This window comes from Capra hircus, chromosome 1 (genome assembly GCF_001704415.2).
Source record: "Capra hircus breed San Clemente chromosome 1, ASM170441v1, whole genome shotgun sequence".
NCBI classification, from domain to species: Eukaryota; Metazoa; Chordata; class Mammalia; order Artiodactyla; family Bovidae; genus Capra; species Capra hircus.
In genome coordinates, this window is record NC_030808.1 from 106562568 (window position 1) to 106578458 (window position 15891).

At 40.0% G+C, this 15891-nt stretch overlaps 1 protein-coding gene across 4 annotated transcripts; it reads left to right on the forward strand.

Annotated features, from left to right (window-relative positions):
• Positions 552-15412, forward strand: TRIM59 (tripartite motif containing 59). Of its 4 annotated transcripts, XM_018048260.1 has the most exons (4): positions 1390-1582; positions 1769-2007; positions 2514-2587; positions 13601-15412. In XM_018048260.1, the coding sequence occupies exons 3-4, from the start codon at positions 2585-2587 to the stop codon at positions 14810-14812; spliced, it is 1215 nt and encodes a 404-aa protein (XP_017903749.1). In that variant the 5' UTR covers positions 1390-1582; positions 1769-2007; positions 2514-2584; the 3' UTR covers positions 14813-15412. The 4 variants fall into 4 exon arrangements, with proteins under 4 accessions (XP_005675439.1, XP_017903749.1, XP_013820487.1 ...); XM_005675382.3 differs by lacking the exon at positions 1769-2007 and having other exon boundaries at positions 552-1582; XM_013965033.2 differs by having other exon boundaries at positions 1390-2007.

Genomic DNA, 15891 nt, shown 5'->3' on the forward strand with positions numbered 1-15891 from the left:
ATGTGCATGCTGCTGCTGCTGCTAAGTCGCTTCAGTCGTGTCTGACTCTGTGTGACCCCATAGACGGCAGCCCACCATGCTCCCCTGTCCCTGGGATTCTCCAGGCAAGAACACTGGAGTGGGTTGCCATTTCCTTCTCCAATGCAGGAAAGTGAAAAGTGAAAGTGAAGTCGCTCAGCCGCGTCCGACCCTCAGCGACCCTATGGACTGCAGCCTTCCAGGCTCCTCCGCCCATGGGATTTTCCAAGCAAGAGTACTGGAGTGGGGTGCCATTGCCTTCTCCGAAAGTCTAAATGGATATATGTCACTGTGTAACAACGGATAGCTTGGATAGCACTGGAATTCACACGACGTAAGTAACCCTTTCAGTAGTTAAACTGGTGAAGACATCTGAGATTGACTCGGGACTCACTGATACTAAATTTTATTGTTTAATATTTTTCTGTAATTTACTGTAGAAGAGCCTAAGATCTGAAAGTACTAGCAATACACAGTATACTGAGGTCCACAGTTTATTTACTACAGTAAATAACTTCCAACTATATATTAGAGGGTAGTGTGATGAGAGCGTATCTTGAGATATAGCTGGATTAAGTTTCTTAAGAGAAATGACTGAACTGTTTGTTTTGTAATTCTAGGGGTTAAGGTGAAATAGGAATTTGGCGGAGAAATTAAATTGGAAATCAGGAATTCTGTGCAATAGTCATCTCCAGACAACAATTTCGTATCGTGGAGACGCGGCGGAGGCGAGAGTAGTAGTAGGACGAGATGGAGGGAAACGGTCCTAAATGAGTCTTGAGGTCCCACTACCCCTCAGAGTTAGTTCTCTTTAAGTACAAGAGAATTCTCAGTCATCAGAAGCCCTCTCCTATGCGGGAACAAGTATTCTGATGGGTTTGTCTCTCCAGACGCTGTAAACAAAAGCAAAGCCGGGCTCAGGCGAGGATGGCGCTCGCTCACTGGGGTGCTGTGTGCGCTCAGGACGCCTCAGGGTGCTGGGAACCAATGAAGTCACGACGGAAGACGCTGCGCTTTAAAGTCTAGAATTAGCACATGCCGACTTGGCTCCACGTTAAAATAAAAAACAAAAGTAGTTCTAAGAATCTTTTGTAGAAATCATAGGCCTCCGCCAGGCCCCGCCTCTCCCCGGACGCCATCCAGTGGGCCCAAGAGGGACTCCAGAACAGACTCACGGCAGCCAGAAGCGGCCCCGCCAACTGAAGCAACCCCTGCGGCGCGCCTCGGCAGCTCCGGAGCTGCACCCGCTCCTAGTGCGCAGGCGCAGAAAGCTCGCCGCCGTCCTCGAGCCGAGCCCTAGCGACCGTGCCCCGACTTCAGCCTTAACTGTGGGCAGTTTACTTTCGAACCGCGGCCCCGCGCTCTTTCTCATTGGCTGAGGCGACGCAGTTGAAGGTTGCCGGGAGACTGCGCCTGCGCCTTAAGGCGCCTGAGCTCCGCCTCTTCTGAGCACCTGAAGGCCTCAGGGCAGAGGAGGGCGGGGACGCCAAGCAGCCCTCAGCACCGTCCGGTGGCCGTGCAACCCTGTTGCTGCTAGTGGAGTTGCCTGTTTCCCGTCCTCACGGTGAGTTTAAGGAGCTTTTCTTCGGTCCGAAAAGGCGGCTGTGGGTCCCTCCTCTTTGCTTGTAGCCCAGGCTGGTGTACGGTGTGTGTTTGAGGCTTGGTAATTCAGAGGGCTGGCTTGGGTCCTGCGTCTCTTCCCTCTTGTCCGAGGTGAAGAGCTCGGGGACCTTGTTTTCCCTCCCGCCAGGATGGAGCTGCCTTCCCGTGAGAGAGAAGGCCCTCTGTGGCGGGGTGGGGAAAGGGGCCGGGCTCCGCCGAGCTGAGTGACCGCTCGGGGGTCGGAGTGGATGGAGGACGCCGAGGCGCGTTGGGAGAGAGGCCGGGAAGGATTTGTCGGAAACCTTCGGGAAAGGGAAGGTGAAGGCCCTGGTGGTTGAGCCCCTTCTCTGGCAGATGTTCTCACCGGAATTAACGTTCTACACCACGGTAGGTGTAGTTACACCCATCTTACAGATGTGAAACGGCAGTTGGGAGAGGCACTAGGTAAAACACCTCCAGGGATTCTCAACATTTACGTGGCAGAACTGAGACATTAACAGACGTACTGATGGGAATAACCGAAATCAAGGTTTGTGATTTTCAACTGGCATAGCCTTTCACTCCTATGAGTGCTTCTTGCCTTCGAGTTAACTCTCAGCAGTCCAACATGACCCTGAAGGTTTACTCCGTCATCACCATTGTTAGCTAATGTTTTCGAGATACTTGACGCTATAAAAAGAGGTCCTTTGTGACAGTTTATTTGGTCACAGATTTGTTGGGATTTTCAAGTTACAGTGATACCTCTCCTGCTACTCCACAGCTATTGATATTTGTCACTACTTTAAAACACACACACACACAGTGAGGCTCAGGGAAGGTAAGTATCAAAGATAGTGATATTTCCTCTTGAGAATTTGAATCTAGAACATTAAGATAAAATAATTTTATTTCAGAATAAGGATAAAAGAATCCGAAAAAGTTAAAGAAGATATATATTCAGTCTCCAAACCAGAAAGTCAACTAAATGGTAAGTTCTGGGAGATTAAGTGAATACCAAAGAGATTTTCAGTAAATTTTTAAACTGTAAGGTGATTTAAATTTTTGAATCTTTTTAAAAAAAGGAATGCATGTTGGTGGTATGTAAAATTCGAACCATGTAGAAGGATCTTGAAATGAAAAGTAAACAACTCTCTTATCTGACCTATACCTTAAAGTTAGGCACTGTTAACTCTTGTTTACCCTGCTGCTGGAAATTTTACAAGAATGTGTGCATCTTAATACAGACACACACGGTTAACACAGAGCTGCAAGTTGAATGTATTAAGTTATTGGGGTACCTCTTTACCATGCATTTACATACATATCGTTGCTGCATTCCCTTTTTTTTTAAGGTTTTTTTCAATGTGGACCTTTTTTATAAACTCTTGATTGAATTTGTTATAATATTGCTTCTGTCTTATGTTTTGGGTTTTGGCTTCAGGGCATGTGGGATTTTAGCTCCTGGACCAAGGATCGAAACCAGCATCTCTTGTATTGGAAGGCAAAGTCTTAATCCCTGGACTGCCAGGGAAGGCCCTGCGTTCCTTTTTTATTTTTTTCATTTTTAATTGGAGGATAATTGCTTTATAATGTGTTGGTTTCTGCCATACAACAGTGTGAATGAGCCATAAATATGTGTATAAGTACACATATACACTCCCTCTTCGTCCTCCCATTCCCCACTGCATTTCTTTTTAATCACCAAGTAGCTATCATTTGGCAATTCCCTGGTGGCTCAGCAGTGGGGGGTTGGGTTGGGGGAGGTGGAGAAAAAAAGAAATCCACCTGTAATGTAGGAGACACTGTTCAATCCTTGAGTCAGGAAGCTCCCCTGGAGAAGGAAGTTGCCACCTGTTCCAGTATTCTTGCCTGGGAAATCCCATGGACAGAGAAGCCTGGAGGGCTACAGTCCATGGGGTGGTAAAAGAGTTGGACACAATTTAGTGACTAAACAATAACAATAGCTATCCCTTAAAGTAAGGGACCATAGTTTAGCTACTCTGGCAGGATGAAATTTTGATCTTAGTTGATGTTAGTTTTAACGTTGCCTTTTTCCCACCAAATATGTATTTTCACTTTGAAAATATTTTTTAAAAAGGCAAACAAAATCTTAACTCCTCATATCAGTTCCTTGTTAAATTGCATTAATGGGCTTCCCCTGGTGGCTCAAATGGTGAAGAATCTGCCTTAATGCAGAAGACCTGGGTTTGATCCCTGGGTCGGGAAGATCTCTTGAAGAAGGGAATGGCTACCCATTCCAGTATTCTTGCTTGGAGAATTCTGTGGACAGAGGAGCCTGGTCTTTTTTCAGTTTGAGGGAACAGGTTGATGTCAAAATGCAGGAAAACATACAAATGGGCAGAGTTAAAATCAGACCTGACCATAGAATTTTTTTGTTTTGTTTTGAGTTAGGTGAGCCTTCATTATTTTTGTACATTTATTCTTTTTTTTTTTTTTTTTTTTAAATCAGGGCCACAAAGATGTGAGACCCAGACTGGGTGGTGGCACTTCTTGAATTTTCCCAGACTTATAGCTGACTCACTGTCTTAAGTACTAGAGCAAGTCATATAACTCTATAATGTAGCAGATTTCTCTTCAGAGGTGGTAAACTGTAATGAATGTTTTATAACCATTCATGTTTAGAGATGAAAGACAATAATGCATTAGGGAATTAAGGCTTTTAAAAAATAGTTTATACAGGAGAATGATATTTTTGATATGCCCAGTTCTCCATCATCTGCTGTCAGTGCTGACCATACATAATAAGCTGGTTAGACGCTGGAGACTCCATAGAAAATCAACTTTCTGGAGAAAGACTGCATAAAAATTTTAGAAGTTCAATAATGTGTTTGTTTTGACACTTAAGCACAAGAAATCTGAGAAATAATTTATAAGTAGATGATTTAGCTTCAGGTTTATTTCTAAAAAGATTTCTTTTTTATATTCATATTTCTTGGTGACTTTTAAAAGGGAAGCAAGGAATCTTGAACTAAGTTATCAGTTTGTCCTTTGTCTCTTAGTCCCTGCTGGAGGAAAATAACATTTTACATGGGTCATTTTAATTTTTTTGCTTTTTAAAATTATAGAATAATAGAAATTGATTTCAAAATTAATTTGGCAGGGGTGAGCCTGGCTGGATGATAGGCAAGACACTTAAACATTTTTAAATTTTTTTAAAACTTACATATAATTTACCATTTTAACCATTTTAAAGTTTATAGTCAGTGGCATTAAGTACATTTCACATTGTTGTACAGCCATCACCATCTCTCTCCAAAACATTTTCATCTTCCCAAAGTGAAGCTGCACTCATTAAACAATAACTCTCCAACTCTCCTCCCTCTAGCCCCTGGCAACCACCAGTTTACTTTGTCTTTGTAGACTGTGCTTATTGGCTTTTATATTATGTGCATTTTTCACATCTAATGTGATCATACATTTTTTTTTCCACTGACCTGAGTAATTTTCTGTTACTGAGTTAACTTGACATTTCTGGAAAGAACTGTATTTGCTTCTGTACTGTATTCTTTTAATGTGATCAGGATTTGTTTTTGCTAATATTGTGTTCAGGATTTTACATCAGTATCCATTTTTGTAATTGTTCTATTTTTAGTTTTGAGTTGTCTTTGTTAAGTTTTGCAATTGTGTTATATACGATCCTTAAAACAGTTTGCAAACTTGCCATCTTGTATTCTCCAGCAGTAGTACAAGTAATTGTTTCTTAACCACTTGGATGAACCCACCAGAGAAGCTTTCTCCCTTTCCCACCTTTTTTTTTTCCAGAGCCTTTTTTTTTTCCCCAGAGTAGCACTTTTCCAGCTTTTGAATTTCTCTCATGGTTTGCTTTATCTTCTCTGGTCAATTTTGGTATTGGAACTGACAGTAGAGAATAGTTAATTTCTTGTAGACTTTCAAATAGGTATTCTCTATAATTTTGGCTTTTCCCATATTTGGCTTATTTCCTTTTTTTAATGCTAAACTTAGTACATTTGTTGTTTTTTTTTCTTAACCCTCTTGTTTGCATTGCATTGCACGCTTAGTCACTCAGTCATGTCCAACTGTTTTGCGACTCAATGGGCAGTAGCCTGCCATGCTCATCTGTCCTTGAGATTCTCCAGGCAAGAATACTAGAATGGGTTGCCATTTCCTACTCCAGGGCATCTTCCCTACCCAGGGATCGAACCCTGGTGTCCTGCATTGCAGGCAGATTCTTTACCATCTGAGCCACCAGAGAAGCCCCTTATTGCTGCATAACCAGTCCCACATTTTAGCAGCTTATAACAAAAATTAAAACAGTTCCCTTGGGTCCGGAATCTCGGAGCTATCCTCTTCTGGCCCATGGTCTCTCATGACGTTGCAGTCATTGCCAGATTTTACTGGACCGGAGGTGTCTGCTCATTCTGTAGTTGCTTGAGTCTTCGTGTTCTTGGGGGCTGTTAGACTAAGGGTCTTAGTTTCTTGCCACAGCGGTGGACCTGGTCTGCTTGCAACGTGGCATCTTTCTTCCCTTAGTGAGAGTGATCTAAGAGAGCTGGAGAGAGCCAGAACATTCCAGACTGAAGCTTGGTCTTACAGAATCTTAAAGTTACATCTGCTGTATTGTTTGTTAAAAGGGAGTCACTAAGTCCAGCCCACATTCAAGAGAAGGGAATTACAAAAGGATGTGACAACCGGGAGGTAAAGGTCCATCTTGGAGGCTTCCTGTCATAGATAGCTAAAGGTTTGTTTATTTAAAGAGCCAGGCCTCGGGTTTATCAATTCTTAGAGTTTTCTGTTTTCTAATTCACAGTTTTCTTCATGAGTTAGAATTGTTGTTTTCTTTTGCTTTTCCTAGGTTCATTTTCTTTTTTTCCCCTAACTTTTAAAAAAAGATGAATCCTTTTTATATTACTTCTTTAGTTTATTAATGAATGAATAAATTGTATCTTGGCTGGGTAGAGAATTCTTAGGTCATATCCTTTTTCTTCCTGACCCCTGTGGGTATTGACTGCTGTATTGTCTTTTATCATTTCTAGTTGCTTTGGAGGTGGTGTGTTTATCTACTGCTGTGTAACAAATAGAAGGTTTAGATGCCTAATGTCCAAGATGACTTTTTCACTCACTGGCACCTCGTTGCTCCTCCACTTGGCCTCATCAGCAGAGCAGGATAGAATTTTTACATAGCAAAGAGGCAGCAGTCTGTTAGGCTCCCTAAGGGTTATATCCAGAACTGTCATCATGTCACTAGTACTGTATCCTGTTGGTCAGAGGAGTCACACGTCTTGTCCAGATCTTTTTGAGGGGAGAATAGATTTCATCTCTTGAGAGAATACCAGCAAAGTCACATCTCAGAATAACGTATCTGAGAAATAACTTTTGTGGCCATCTTTAGAAATTACAGTCTCCCAGAGAATTTTGAGATCATTATGTTTTTATTTTCCTTTTTTTAAAGTGTCTTTTCTGGCTAGATGCATGTGGGATTGTCTTTATTTCTTTATTTAAAATTTTAATATTTTAAATTACCTGTTAATTTGTTGAAAGTAAAAAAGAATTTAGGTTTGTAATGGAAAGCAGCAGCCTCCTGCCCTCATGTTCCCGAGTCTTGATTCCTGCTCTCCAGAAGCAATCATTTCATTCCATTTAAATATTTCTTTTGTTATTGCTTCTATATTTCTAAATAATTGGCTTTTGATGTGATTTCTTGATTTTTCATTTTTAGGTATGTATTGACTTCTCTTATAAGGGAAGATTAAGATAAGTTCTTAAACACTGTTTCCTTAAACAACAGTCATTGATTTCTTAAACAACACTCGTTGATTTCTTGTAGTTTTGTAGGCTAGGAAGTCCAGGATCAGGATGCTGGCACAGTTGGGTTCTGGCCAAAGCTCTCTTCCTGGTTTGCAGATGGCCATCTTCCTGCTGTGCCTTCACATGGCAGAGAGCAGAGAAAGAGAGGGAGCAAGCTATGTATCTCTTCCTTTAAGGGGCTCACTTCATTCATGAGGGCTTAACTCTCAAGACCTAATTACCTCTGCCTCATTTACACTATCACATTAAGGGTTAGGATATTAACATATGCATTTTCAGGAGACACATTCAATCCATAACAGTCATGCTTTTTGGTAAAATCAGTATTAATATTTATAATGTTATGATTAATGGGACAACTGAGTTATGTAATATGCTGTAATATTTCCTCTTTTCATGATTCCATCATTTTCTCCTACATTTGGTTTTCTCATTACCTCTCAGTATGTTCAGACACATGAAATATTGTCTGTTCCATTTATTTACTTAAAGACATTTCTTCTGGATTTCTGTCTTCTTCCTCTAGACCTTTTCTCTAGGCTTGCTGCACAGTTGTCCAGGATTCCATTTCACAGTTACCCGGGTGAGAATTCTTGTTTTTCTTGTCTTCCTGCAGTAGTTTTTTTTTTAAGAAATGGCAAGTAGTGGGGGTTTCAAAACCCAGGTAGTGGGTTTTGAGACCTCTTGTGTCAAACTATCTTTAGACTACTTTCAAAATTTACTTTTTCTGGGTGTAGAATTTTAGGTTGAAAGCCATGTTTTCCTATTAAAGAATTGCTTCATTGTCTTCTAGTTTCCAGTGTTGTTGTTACACACAGCATAGCTAAATCTAAGATACTCATCCCAGAAAATACTCATTGGAAAAGTTTTTTGCTCCTTTTCCCCCCGTCAAGAGTCTAGGCTGGTTATGGAAAATTTCTGGTACATAAAATTTCATATTAGTTTCTGGAAGAACTAGCCCCTAAGCATGCTAGCCACTTTTATCTTCTGTTTCTCAGGCAGCACCCAGAGTTAGGAAGTTCCTGACCTTACATATTAATAGTTATTTTCAATCAGGCTTACTTCTGTTAGCCAGTCTTCACTTCTCATGAATGTGTTGGCTAAAATCAGTTTTTCATAACAGTTAGAAGAGGGTAATCTGAGAGTAGATTTGATTTCTGTATCTTCAAGTTACCTACACATTTCTGATTAAATTTTATTAAAAATATATGCTCTTTGTTGTTCAGTCACTAAGTCATGTCTGACTCTTGGCGACCCCATGGACTGTAGCACGCCAGGCTCCTCCTCTGCCTTCCGCTATCTCTTGGAGTTTACTCAAATTCATGTCTTTTGAGTTGGTGGTGTTATCTAACCATCTCATCCTCTTTCACCCCCCTTTTCTTTTGCCTCCAGTCTTTCCCAGCATCAGGGTCTTTTCCAATGACTTGGCTCTTCGCTTCAGGTGGCCAAAGTGTTAGAGTTTCAGTTTCAGAATCAATTCTTCCAATGAATATTCAGGGTTGATATCCTTTAGGATTGATGGGTGTGATCTCCTTGCAGTCCAAGGGACTCTCAAGAATCTTCTCCAGCACCATGATTTGAAAGCATCCATTCTTCAGCACTGAGCCTTCTTTATGGTCCAGTTCTCATATCCATACATGACTACTGAAAAAACCTTAGCTTTGACTGTACAGACCTTTGTTGGTAAAGTGATGTCTCTGCTTTATAATATGCGGTCTAGGGTTGTCTTGAGCGTCCCAGGTGGCTCAGTGGTAAAGAATCTACCTGCCAGTGCAGAAGACTTGGATTTGATCCCTGGGTCGGGAAGGTCCCCTGGAGGAGAGCATGGCAACCTACTCCAGTATTCTTGCCTGGATAACCCCATGGACAGAGGAGGGCTACAGTCCATGGGGTTGTAAAGAATTAGACGTGACTGAGTACGCATGCTTGCGGTAGGTTTGTCATAACTTCCCTTCCAAGGAACAAGTGTCTTTAAATTTCATGGCTGCAGTCCCCATCCACAGTGATTTTGGAGCCCAAGAAAATAAAATATGTCACTCCTTCCATGTTTTCCCCTCCTGTTTGACCAGATGCTATGATCTTGGTTTTGTTAATGTTGAGTTCCAAGCCAGCTTTTTCATGCTCCTTTTTCACCCTCATCAAGAGGCTTTATAGTATCTCTTCACTTTTTGCCATTAGCATGGTATCATCTGCATATCTGAAGTTGTTGATATTTCTCCTGGCAGTCTTGATTCCAGCTTGTGCTTCATCCATTCCGGCATTTTGCATAATTTACTCTGCATATAAATTAAATAAGCAGGGTGACAATACCTTGTCATACTCCCTTCCCAATTTGGAACCAGTCAGTACCATGTCTGGTTCTAACTGTTGCTTCTTGACCTGCATACAGGTTTCTCAGGAGACAGGTAAGGTGGTCTGGTATTCCCATCTCTTTAAGAATTTTCCAGTTTGTTGTGATCTACAAAGTCAAAGGCTTTAGCATAGTCAGTGAAACAGAAATAGATGTTTTTCTAGAATTCTCTTGCTTTTTCTATTATCCAGTGGATGTTGGCAGTGATCTCTGGTTCCTCTGCCTTTTCAAAACCCATCCTGTACATCTGGAATTTCTCAGTTCACGTACTGTTGAAGCCTAGCTTGAAGGATTTTTGGGCATTACTGTGCTAGCATGTGAAATGAACGCAATCATATGGTAGTTCGAACATTCTTTGGCATTGCCCTTCTTTGGGATTGGAATGAAAACTGACCTTTTCCAGTCCTGTGGCCACTACTGAGTTTTCTAAATTTGCTGACATTTTGATTGTGGCACTTTAACAGCATCATTTTTTAGAATTTTAAGTAGCTCAGCTGGGGTTCCAACACCTCCTTTAGCTTTCTTTATAGTCATGCTTTCTAAGGCCGCTTGACTTCACACTCAAAAGATGTCTGGCTCTAGGTGAGTGACCACACCATTGTGGTTATTTGGGTCATTAAGGGTTTTTTTTGTATAGTTCTTCTGTGTATACTTGCCATCTCTTCTTAATCTTTCTGCTTCTGTTCAGTCCATACTATTTCTGTCCTTTATTGTGTCTATCCTTGCATGAAATGTTCTCTTCATACCTCTCATTTTCTTGAAGAGATCTCCAGTCTTTTTCATTCTATTGTTTTCCTCTGTTTCTTTGCGTTCTCTTAAAGACTGCCTTCTCTCTCCTTGCTCTTCTCTGGCACTCTGCATTCAGTTGGGTATATCGTTCCCTTTCTTCTTTGCCTTTCGCTTTTCTTCTTTCCTCAGCTATTTGTAGTCTCCTTAGGCAGCCACTTTGCCTTTTTGCATTTCTTTTTCAGTGACTTTGGTCACTGCCTCCTGTACAGTGTCATGAACCTCCATCCATAGTTCTTTAGGCACTCTGTCTACCAGATCTAATTCTGTCTTTTCGTCACCTCCACGGACTACCCTGTATCTCAAATGGTAAAGAATCTGCCTGTGAGTCAGGAGACCAGGGTTCAATCCCTGGGTTGGGAAGTTCCTCTGGAGAAGGGAATTGCAATCCACTCCAGTATTCTTGCCTGGAGAATTCATCGACAGAGAAGCCTGGCGGGCTACAGTCTGTGGGCTCATGGAGTTGGACATGACTGAGTGACTAACTCACATTCGTCACCTCCACTGTAGAATCTGAGCCACCAGGGAAGCCCTGTATAATCATAAGGGGTTTAATTTAGGTCATACTTCAGTGGCTAGTGGTTTTCCTTACATTCTTCAGTTTAAGCCTGACTTTTACAAAAAGCAGCCAATGATCTGAGCCAGTGAGCTCCAGGTCTTGTTTTTGCTGTGTAGAGCTTTTCCCATTTAGTGATATCCATGTGTAGAGTTGTCTCTTGGGTTGTTGGAAGAGGGTGTTTGCTATGACCAACATGGTCTCTTGACAAAACTTATAGCCTTTGCCCTGCTTCATTTTGTACTCCAAGGCCAAACTTGCCTGTTACTCCAGATATCTCTTGACTTTCTCTTTTTACATTCCAGGCCTTATCATGAAAAGGACATCTTTTTTTGGTGTTAGTTCTAGAAAGTGTTGTAGATGTTCTATATTTGCCAAGTAACCTTTGAGACCAGGATATCTAATGCTTCCATTTTATGTAAGTTCAAGAGATGATATTTTCTTTGCAATATGGTTATTTTGAATATCTTCCTTCTAAAAAAAGTTGAACTTTTGGGATCCTTAAATGGGTTCCCAGGGAAAATGTTTTCTAACTTTTTAACAAGTATAGGATTTTGGAGGGAAAGATGGTGTTCAGTTTTAGGGTTACTTTTTGATACTTGCATTAAATAACTAATATTAAATCTAAATTGAATATATGTCCATTGTTCAAATTTTATTCCTTTGCAAAATAGTATCCTGTTTATTTCTTCATTATGAATTCTGACATCACTTAAACTGAGAAAACGTTTCGTTTTTCTTAGGTGGTTTTTCAATTTCAGAGCTCTCTGTTAGGTTCAAGATAATCATAAAGGCTTCTCAACATGTAGGCACATGAATTTATCTGCAGTGAATGTCATCTTCTGTTCTGTTGCCCAGTTACTTTTGTTTCCTGGAATACTTCACAGTTCAGGCTTATTAGTCTCACACATCTTGGCTCATTGTAGTTCTTAATGCTGTTAGTCTGAATGGCGTATTTTCTGTTTTCAGATGTATTCTTGATAGAACTTTTCCTAAGCAGAAATTTTGCTGTTTTAAAATAAAAGAACCCTAAAACTAAGGTCTGACATTTTTTTAGCATTGGTCTCTTAAGGGGCACTGTTTATTCAACCAGTATTGAGTGAATGCCTGTTGTGTCAGGTTCTGCACTTAGACACAATGTCTGCACTTACTGCAGGCTTATATTCTAATGTATAGAAAAATGTTACAAAATCCTTTATTATTGTTTTTTTTTGTTTTTTTTTTGTTTTTTTTTGGCTATGCCACACAGCTTGCATGATCTTAGTTTCCCAACCAGGTGTCAAACATGGGCCTTGGCAGTGAAAGCACCAAGTCCTAACCACTGGACCACCAGGGAATATCCCCACAAGTCTTTTAAATAAAGTCCATCTAAGAGCTAGAAAGTAGAAGTGCAGTGTTCAGTGAGATTAACAGGGGACCAGATCTGGGGAAGGAGGTGGGGCTCAAGTTCAGGCTTGAAGGAATTTGGTTTTGCACATGGTGAAGAGGGGGCACATAGAGCTATAAAGACTGAAGAGGATTTATGTTTATTAAAAGTACAATTAGTTATTTGTAGATGTTGTTTGTTGAAACTCCTAACAGTTTTTATAGAGGATGATTTGGTAAGCTTTAGATTTTACAAGAATGGCACTTGGAAGGCTTGTTGGAAATAACCAGTAATAGCTTGCCAAGAAGTGAAGTTACTTGTGTCAGAGAAGATCTCTGAACTGTTGCTGGATTTCTTTCCTAAAGGAAAGATGACTAATGGCGTTCTTTAGCACTAATGCTCTGCTGCTGCTAAGTCGCTTCAGTCGTGTCCGACTCTGTGCGACCCCATAGATGGCAGACCAGCAGGCTCCCCTGTCCCTGGGATTCTCCAGGCAAAAACACTGGAGTGGATTGCCATTTCCTTCTCCAATGCATGAAAGTGAAAAGTGAAAGTGAAGTTGCTCAGTCGTGTCTGAATGCTCTAGTGGTCAGTAATTCATAATTACCACTATCAACACTTCATCTTTCAAACTTCATTGCCAGGACTAATTTAGAAATGTTTTCCCTTTCCAAATCTTCAAATTAACATTACTGTAGAATATTACACTGTGCTGATTCAGGGCTTTAAGCACATACAGTAGAATTCAAATTCAAGAACCTGAGAAATTTATAGAACAGTTAGAAATTTAGTAACTTACTTTAGAAACTGTGGTTGAGTCAACTGGGAATGTGAATTAAAGAACATAATTTTGCTAAGAATCAACTTGTTACTTAATATTTAGTTTTGTCTATTCATTACTTGTGTATAGTTTTGATTTTAGCATCTTAGAATGTAAAAAGTTGCTCAGGCTATTTATAATCATTAGGTAGACTTCCAACAGAACACCCCAAAGTGACCTCTTAAAGGTTATCAATAATCAGTGTTAGGAATTAAATTATATAGAGAATCATTGGTGAAATCTTGGTAAATATCCTCTTGAACACTTAAAACTTTATATAATGTATGCAAATGTCTTTGTTATATGTAGAATTAAAATACTTTTTTCTCTTGACAGGAAATGCACAATTTTGAGGATGAGTTAACATGTCCCATTTGTTACAGTATTTTTGAAGATCCTCGTGTACTACCATGCTCTCATACATTTTGTAGAAATTGTTTGGAAAATGTGCTACAGGCAACTGGTAACTTTTATATATGGAGACCTTTACGCATTCCACTCAAGTGCCCTAACTGCAGAAGTATTATTGAAATTGCTCCAAGTGGTATTGAATCTTTACCTGTTAATTTTGCATTAAGGGCTATTATTGAAAAGTACCAGCAAGAAGACCATCCGGATATCATCACCTGCCCTGAGCATTATAGGCAGCCCTTAAATGTTTACTGTCTCCTGGATAAAAAATTGGTTTGTGGTCATTGCCTTACCATAGGTCAGCATCACGGTCATCCTATAGACGACCTTCAGAGTGCCTATATGAAAGAAAAGGACACACCTCAAAAACTGCTTGAACAGTTAACTGACACACACTGGACAGATCTTACTTGTCTTATTGAAAAGCTAGAAGAACAAAAATCTCATTCAGAGAAAATGGTCCAAGGTGATAAGGAAGTTGTTCTCCAGTATTTTAAGGAGCTTAGTGATATATTAGAACAGAAAAAAAAAATTTTCCTAACAGCTCTTTGTGATGTTGGCAATCTGATTAACCAAGAATATACTCCACAGATTGAAAGAATGAAAGAAATAAGAGAGCAGCAGCTTGAATTAGTGACACTGACAACATCTTTACAAGAAGAGGCTCCACTTAAATTTCTTGAAAAAGTTGACGATGTCCGCCAACGTGTGCAGATCTTGAAACAAAGACCGCTTCCTAAGGTCCAACCTGTTGAAATTTATCCTCGAGTAAGCCAAGTATTGAAAGAAGATTGGAGCAGAACAGAAATTGGACAAATTAAGAAACTTCTCATTCCTGAAATGAAGATCTCTTCAAAAAGGATTCCCTGTGCCTGGCCTGATAAAGAGGAAAAAGTTGAATTTTTTAAGATTCTAAACATTGTTATAGTTACACTAATTTCACTGATACTGATGTTGATCCTCTTTTTTAACCAACACATAATCACCTTTTTAAATGAAATCACTTCAATATGTTTTTCTGAAGTCTCTCTCTCTGTTTACCAAAGTTTATCTAAGAATGTGCACAATTTAAAGAATATACTATGTCACACTGTGTATTTACTGAAGGAATTCATGTGGAAAATGGTTTCTCATTGAACATTCTAATCTGGATTATTTAAGGCTTATTCTGTACAGCAGAGGCTAATGACCATCGCTAAGTAGAGGAATATAGGGGTAACTTGGATAAATAAAATAGGCTGAAGTTTGTTAGAATTGCAACAGAAAAATCCCTCTTATGCTTCTGTTGAATACAAAATGTGTCATCAGAAGTTAGAAATGAGACAGTGTCTGGTTTTCTGAAAACCAGAACGAACTCTAGTGAGAACTTGATTTAAGTATTAATACATTATCTCATTTTTATTGGTTTTTAAGGTTGACTATTTTAACATTCTTATAGCAGTAGTTTTAGCATTATATACTGCAGTGGTTGGCTTTACAGTTGTGTATACATAGTTTTTAATTAAGATGTCAAAATCCTGAAAGATAAAAACTTTTGAATGGGCAAATAAAGATGGTGAGAAGAGGTTTTATATTTAAGTAGCTAAGTCAAAGTGATAGGGGATTGCTGATGTTCAAGATATGTTTGATCAAATGTACCTGATCCACACATTAGTGTTTTAGATTTATGAGCCTGCAGTTTCTGTAACATTCATTCCTAATAAAACTGTTGCTTAAGTGTTGTTACGGACAAAACGGTAACGTTTCCTAGCACTTACTGTCCTGATTCATGTAAATTTACTTTAAGATTGTATTGATATTTGACTTTTGTGGTCTTTGTCTTGTTAGTCAAATCAGTTCTTGGGAAATATTGATACGTCCCACCCTCAATATGTTTGGATGGCATCATGTTAACTGTATGTCTTTAAAATTGTCTTAAATTTTCCAAGTCTTTTATGCTAATGCCAGTTCAGTTCAGTTGCTCAGTTGTGTCCGAGTCTGCGACCCCGTGAACTGCAGCACACCAGGCCTCCCTGCCCATTACCAACTCTCAAGAGTCCACCCAAACCCATGTCCATTGAGTTGGTGATGCCATCCAGCCATCTCATCCTCTGTCGTCCCCTTCTCCTCCTGCCCCCAATCTTTCCCGGCATCTTACAAATGGAGTCAGCTCTTCGCATCGGGTGGCTAAAGTATTGGAGTTTCAGCTTCAGCATCAGTCCTTCAAATGTATATTC